This window comes from Fragaria vesca, linkage group LG7 (genome assembly GCF_000184155.1).
Source record: "Fragaria vesca subsp. vesca linkage group LG7, FraVesHawaii_1.0, whole genome shotgun sequence".
NCBI classification, from domain to species: Eukaryota; Viridiplantae; Streptophyta; class Magnoliopsida; order Rosales; family Rosaceae; genus Fragaria; species Fragaria vesca.
In genome coordinates, this window is record NC_020497.1 from 2,833,079 (window position 1) to 2,840,237 (window position 7,159).

Genomic DNA, 7,159 nt, shown 5'->3' on the forward strand with positions numbered 1-7,159 from the left:
CAATCTAACCGGTCAAATCAAAACGCATAACATGAAAAACAAAATCAGGAAAAACAGCACACCAGCTAGCATATTGTAAAGTTTGTAGAGTATGTCTCAAATTTGTTTAGGCATTACCTGTAAAATTTGTCTCTCTCCAGACATAACGAAAAATACAGTGATGAAATGAAATAGCCAAGATTTTTATATCTTGAACCAACATGCTAATACACTAAAGGGTTTGAATCTGATTATAAACTCAAGAAATCAATTGGTGATGCCTCAAATCGAATTTGATAACGGCGAATAACAAATGTAAAATATTTATAGGGTTACAAATGGTCCTCTCCTTCATGGTCATAAGTGAATGTGAAATACACATTCATGGAGTTATTATGGAGTGCCCCGATTTCTGATCAAAGGCATTGGTTTTAGGGCGTGTCAAGTTAGAAGGAATCATATATATTTAAGAGTACAACATTATATTGGAGAATTCGTAATCCCCCGTTCGGATAAATCAATGAAGTTTCAAGTTTGGCATTTTGCTTATTGAGATCTCTCAAAGGAAAAGCAAAGTTTTGTGGCCAATATTTTGGTAATCTTGAACTCAGGACAATCAAGTTCGAACATAGATCAATATTTTGGTTCAAGATATTTAAATCATGGCTGCTTCATTTCAATATTTCATTTCTGTGTTTTTCATCATAGTTTGGAGTCTTGGAGAAAGAGATGAATTTTATAGCTAATGCTTAAGTAAACTTGGACACAATCTACACTGTGCTGGTTGCTAATTGTTCACGAAATTATTATCTGTTCACGAACTTTATAAATCTAAAACTAGCTCAAGATAAACGAAGCTTTCGTCGAACACACCTGTATCGCGCCTAACGTGGACAGACGTCGACCCAACCCCCCATGCCCTACAACTAGAACTCCAGTCCAAGAAACAATTTACACACGAGGACCTCTTGAGCATATTCCACCGTCAGTTTCCCCCAACTGGGTCCGCAACTCGGAACTTGTCCACCGCAAATCAATCTCAAGGTCCTAGCAACTTGAAACCCCTCAACAAAGGCGTTTTAGTCTCCATGTGAAAACTGGAAATTACACCCTCACCCTTTCCATCACTTACTTAAAACCCCCACAAAGTCTTGAACAGGCAGAACAGCTGAATCATTGAAGCGTTGTCTAGGTAGGTCAGCAGTCTCCTTTTGTTGCTGATTGCTTTCTTCTTGACTTTTCAACTGACTGATCTAGTTTCTGAAAGTTCCACTCTTTTTTCCAGCAATGGCAACTGTCACTGCTTCAAGCTTCACTTGCACAAGCACACATGTCAACTACGGCGTGTCATCTTTCCCGGAGGCTAAGACGGCGTTGCAGAACATGGGGTTTGGGAAGCAGAGTCCGACTCATAATGGGTTGCGAGCCTTGAACGTGGTTACTTCGAAATCGATTGCGATGAGGAAAGTGAGTGTTAGGAGTGAGAGACGTTCGGGTGCTATTGTATGTGGGAAAGGGATGAATTTGGTGTTTCTGGGTGCGGAGGTTGGGCCGTGGAGCAAGACTGGTGGACTTGGAGATGTGCTTGGGGGTCTCCCACCAGCTATGGCTGTAAGCTCTTTGTTTCATTGGTTCTTTGTTTTTGAATATCAAATCAGAGCATGACTAGTGAACTTGATCAATTTTTCAGGCAAATGGGCACCGTGTGATGACAATTTCACCGCGTTATGATCAGTACAAAGATGCATGGGATACAGAAGTTATAGTTGAGGTGTGTGTATCTATAGTATCTTAAATTTTTATGTGCCCTAAACTCTTCGATTTTTTTTTGACATTAATCATGTGTGCAGATTAAAGTTGGAGAGAAGACTGAGAAGGTTCGTTTTTTTCACTGTCACAAAAGAGGGGTTGATCGTGTGTTTGTAGATCACCCGCTGTTTCTTGAAAAGGTTGGTCTTTTGGATCATTGTTTTGGGAATTTTGAATAGTTTGAGTAGTCGGAGAAGGGACAAAGTTTGATTTGAAGTGTTGATGGCTGTGGTTTTTTCTAAGGTATGGGGGAAAACTGCATCAAAAATATACGGGCCTATGACTGGAGAAGACTACACAGACAACCAACTTAGATTCAGCTTGTTGTGCCAGGTATCTCCATCTTTGTCACATTGTGCTGCTGTGTAGTTATGTACCATGATTTTGTGACCAAAGATTTAGGCTTCTTGCACAAGTGGGGTTGTAGTGTACATCAGTAACTGGTTATGTTGGCTTTTGGTTCTAAGTGAGAAGTTGTCGAAAATGCAGCTTTTGCTGAAGAAATTTCCTTTTAGATCTTTGCCTAAAGTTTCCAATTTGTGTTACATTCTCTCTGTTACTCTTAAGCTGTTAGGAAATTCCTTGCATCTTATACCTGTCCTTACTGATTTCTTTTATGTTCAATTCTCGTGATTGTATCAACTTATATATTTTAGGCAGCTCTAGAGGCACCGAGAGTTCTGAATCTTACCAGCAACAAATATTTTTCAGGACCATATGGTAGGAAATCGTGACTGCAGTTCTCTAAACCAATTCTCATACTATATAAAATATCAGTCATTTAATAAATTGATACCATGAACTTCCTACGTGCAGGAGAAGACGTTGTTTTCATTGCCAATGACTGGCACACAGCCCTCCTCCCATGCTACCTGAAAGCCATATACAAACCTAAAGGAATATACAAGAGTGCTAAAGTAAGTGACTGGTGTATGTTCGACTTTTGTTGTGCCCATTCCTGTCAGATGTAATTCCTTAAGGTAGTTTGCCAATCTTGTTACAGGTAGCCTTTTGCATTCACAACATTGCATACCAAGGCAGATTTGCATTTGCAGACTTCTCACTTCTCAATCTACCAGCTGCCTTCAAAAGCTCCTTTGATTTCATTGATGGGTATGGTTTTCTGGCACAATAGAATGGTAGTATTGTATGACTGCATCTTGACTATGACTCATTGCAATTCTACAGCTATGACAAACCAGTGAAAGGGAGGAAACTTAACTGGATGAAAGCTGGAATCTTAGAATCAGATGTGGTCTTGACTGTTAGCCCGTACTACGCCAAAGAAGTTGCTTCTTCAGTTGATAAAGGAGTCGAATTGGATAATATTATTCGCAAAACTAAAATTCAAGGTATAATAAATGGCATGGATGTCCAGGAATGGAACCCGTTAACTGACAAGTATACAGATGTCAAATATGATGCTACAACAGTAAGATTACTAAACTTGAACTCCCATGAACAGATTATTTGAGTTATATGGCAATAGTAGTTTTTGAAGTTTGGGTTACTTAGGTGACGGCTGCGAAGCCTATTCTGAAAGAAGCTCTCCAAGCAGAAGTCGGTTTGCCAGTGGATAAGAACATCCCTGTGATAGGTTTCATTGGTAGGCTTGAAGAGCAGAAGGGTTCTGATATTCTTATAGAAGCGATACCCCAATTCATCAAAGAGAATGTGCAGATTATAGTTCTTGTAAGTACCAGGCATGGAAGATGTTTTTTCACCGCCTTTTGCATATTTTGAATCTAAATACTAAAGAGCTATCTTTATACTATCCTAAGGAGCATTCTGAATTTCTATCAGGGGACAGGCAAAAAACCAATGGAGAAGCAGCTTCTTGAATTGGAAGCAAAATACCCTGACAAAGCTCGAGGAATTGCAAAATTCAACGTTCCTCTCGCCCATATGATAACAGCCGGAGCTGATTTTATGTTGGTTCCCAGCAGATTTGAGCCTTGTGGTCTCATTCAGTTGCATGCTATGCGTTATGGAACTGTAAGATCCGTGTTTCCAAAAAGTTCTTCCTTCGAATTAGTATACAGATCATGTACTTTCTTCTAACTGGGTAGCTTTACTAATTCACTCCAGCTCTTTGCAGGTTCCCATTGTTGCATCAACTGGCGGATTGGTAGACACAGTTAAAGAAGGATACACAGGATTTCATATGGGAAGTTTCAATGTTGAGGTAATACATATTTTTCTTTAGGTCTGCACTGATTTTCATTTGTGTTAGTATGAGCTTCAGCCTTAGAAATGATCTTTCAGTGTGAGGTTGTTGATCCTGTGGATGTACAAGCTGTGGCCACAACTGTCAAAAGAGCTCTTGCAACTTACGGAACCCCGGCTTTTGCTGAGATCATTAAGAACTGCATGTCTCAAGATTTCTCGTGGAAGGTATGATACTTGAAATCATGAATAATCCATTAACGTCCATAGAATCACGACAGTCCATATCTAATGTGATTGTGGCACATTGGGACAGGGACCTGCTAAGAAGTGGGAAGAAGTGCTTCTAAGTTTGGGTGTTGCTGACAGTGAACCCGGACTTGATGGTGAAAATGAGGAAATTGCACCCCTCTCCAAGGAAAATGTCGCAACACCATGAAAACAACACAAGTTCAACCTGTTGATTCAGGATCAAACAGTTTTCTGAACCAACACAGAACAGGATCTGCTGTCCTAACTGACCCTGCTTAAATGCATTGTATTATGTAGCTGTAGAGGCACGAAGTATATACATCCTTGGCCGGAACAAGTGACGCCCTCTACGCAAGTGTAATGATAGCTTAGTCATCGCAGCCAGCGGTGGCTCTCACCAACGCCTACAGTATAGGCTGTATAGCTAGTAGTGCAAATCAAGATTTAATACAAGTTGTATCGATGTTTCATGATATTTTGTGCGAACAACCATAATCTATCAAGCAAACCACCAATTCAGCTTGTCCTTGACCAAATATTGCAACAAATTTCGATACCAAGGTTTAAACACTGCCATTGAACAACCTTATTGACATTGACAAATCGAGCTAAAAGAACACCAATCTAAGAGCACGGTAACAGCAACCAACCAACAATTCAGGTTTGGTCAGTGCCTCACTTAAGTGACTTCTTAATGTTTCCAACTCGATGAACATTGGAGCTCATTTAACATTAACATTAACATTAACATTAACATGCATAACAATGCTTTACAGTCTAGCACTATTCAAGTCCACTTGAGAAAACCAGAAACCTACACACAATTAAAGTCCTACAACTAACAGAGAGACACTAGACAATGTGCAAAACAAATCAGTCCAACAAAGAACCTTAGTCGTGCATCTGATACTAAGCTAAGTTAGATGCATTGTGCAAAACAAATCAACGTTAGTAATGCATACCTTTGGCAACATAATTATATATCAAGAAGCTCAAACACAAATACTCAAAATTAAGATGAATGCTCAGAAAACCATACTCTCTGAACAATTTGTCTTCAGACATACACAATTTCAAAACCAAAAGGGAGAAACCCTACTAGATTGATTAAAAGTAAAATAGTCTCAAAAGTACTACAAGTTCTGAAACATAAAATCACTGCTTATAATTTTGAAATGGAGCTCCTAGTCGAACAAGCTGAATCCCATATCATCATCACTCTCTTCCTTTGGCTCCTCCTGTAAAATCAAACACACAAAACACATATCAGATAACCCCCTCAAGGCATCAACAGCTCAACCAAACAAACACAATTCGTAATCTTATAAGAACAAATCCAATACCTTCTTCTCTTCAACTGGAGCAGCTGCGGCAGGGGCCGCACCAGCGCCAGCACCTGGGGCGGCGACGGCAACAGCACCGCCACCACCTCCGGCACCAACATTCAAGATGAGGTCACCAATGTCTCTCTTCTCGGCAAGCTTGGCAAACAAACCAGGCCAGTAGGACTCCACAGAGACATTGGCAGCTTTGACCAAAGCAGCGATCTTCTCAGGCTATAACAACCAAACCAAAACAACAACCTCAGAACTCAAACTCACAGCCAACCCACAAACTCAAACAAATACAGATTAAACAAAACATGGTCTAACTCAATAAGCAACAAAATTAAACAAAACACTCATAAAAATCAAAACTTTAGTTAACGATGCTTACAGTGATAGCGATGCCATCGTCGTGGAGGATCAGAGCGGCGTACGTGCAAGCAATCTCTGAGATCGACATGATATCTGAAATGAAATCCAAAACCCAGAACATGAATTAATACTATTTACTATGACCAAGTGAACACTAATAATCGAAAAGCTTAAACCTTTGGGTGATTGGGAGGGAGAGGGAGACGGGTTTTACCTGAGGAAGATGAGATCTGAGAGTGATTGTGCTTGGAGTGCTCTGCGGCTGCTGCAACTTACACCACAATGGCTCTGCTTTAGGGTTTCTGAAATTGTGGCGAGGTATAGGTTTTAAAGGCGCTTCAATGGGCCTCCCTCATATCTCTGAAGCCCATTTAAAGGATTTGGACTACCCACTCAAGCCTTGATCAAATAAACATCATAAATATGAGGGAAAACATTTTGCCTCAACTCCATATTACATCTTAACAATAAAAAAATGTCATTCTCAGAAAGAAAAAAAAAAAAAAAAAAAAAAAAAACAATAAAAGAATGTCTTGTAATAGTAGTACGAATTCCTACAAAACAATATATTCTAAGGCCAATTACATATAAGTCCACTTTGAGACATTTTTTCCCACCTAGATCCACCCCAACATTTTTACCTACGTAAGTCCACCCAAGTCTAAATAAAGTTTTGTATTAAGTATTAAAGTTCAACATAATTACAGACTGCCATCCAACAAAAAAAATTAGATTTTCTCCTTTATATTTACAAGAATGCCACTAGTATAAAAAGTCAACAACCACTCTCATTTCGGAACAGTCTCCGGCGGACCTCCAGCGAGATTTCCAGTGGACCTTCGGCGAGGTTTCCGGCCGACCTCCGGCGAGGTTTCCGGCGAAGTTTCCGGCCGACCTCCGACGAGATTTCCGACTGACCTCCGGCGAGGTTTCCGGCCGACCTCCGACGATGACAAAAATTACTACTACCAGCTAAAAAACTACTACCACCAGCTATAAAAGCTACTACCACCACCTACAAAAGCTACTACAAAAGTTTCCGGCCAACCTCCGGCGAGATTTCCGACCGACCTCCTGCGAGGTTTCCGGCCGACCTCCGACGATGACAAAAATTACTACTACAAGCTAAAAAAGCTACTACCACCAGCTATAAAAGCTACTACCACCGCCTACAAAAGCTACTACTGTGAGGTTTTCGACGAACACAAAAGCTACTACCACTAGCCACAAAACTACTACCACAAGCTACAAAAGCT

At 40.3% G+C, this 7,159-nt stretch overlaps 2 protein-coding genes across 2 annotated transcripts; one reads left to right on the forward strand and one right to left on the reverse strand.

Annotated features, from left to right (window-relative positions):
- Positions 1–1,160: 1,160 nt before the first annotated feature.
- LOC101296800 (granule-bound starch synthase 1, chloroplastic/amyloplastic-like) lies at positions 1,161–4,781 on the forward strand. Its single transcript, XM_004306569.1, has 14 exons — positions 1,161–1,171; positions 1,265–1,590; positions 1,670–1,750; positions 1,830–1,928; positions 2,032–2,121; positions 2,445–2,508; positions 2,605–2,705; positions 2,792–2,901; positions 2,977–3,220; positions 3,304–3,480; positions 3,592–3,783; positions 3,887–3,973; positions 4,054–4,182; positions 4,271–4,781. Exons 2-14 carry the CDS (start codon positions 1,267–1,269, stop codon positions 4,391–4,393), a joined length of 1,821 nt encoding a protein of 606 aa, XP_004306617.1. The 5' UTR covers positions 1,161–1,171; positions 1,265–1,266; the 3' UTR covers positions 4,394–4,781.
- A 418-nt stretch (positions 4,782–5,199) lies between these two features.
- LOC101297080 (60S acidic ribosomal protein P1-1-like) lies at positions 5,200–6,204 on the reverse strand. The gene is made up of 4 exons (XM_004306570.1): positions 6,118–6,204; positions 5,923–5,996; positions 5,550–5,762; positions 5,200–5,444 (listed from the first exon to the last, which is right to left on the reverse strand). Exons 2-4 carry the CDS (start codon positions 5,989–5,991, stop codon positions 5,391–5,393), a joined length of 336 nt encoding a protein of 111 aa, XP_004306618.1. The 5' UTR covers positions 5,992–5,996; positions 6,118–6,204; the 3' UTR covers positions 5,200–5,390.
- Positions 6,205–7,159: the final 955 nt, after the last annotated feature.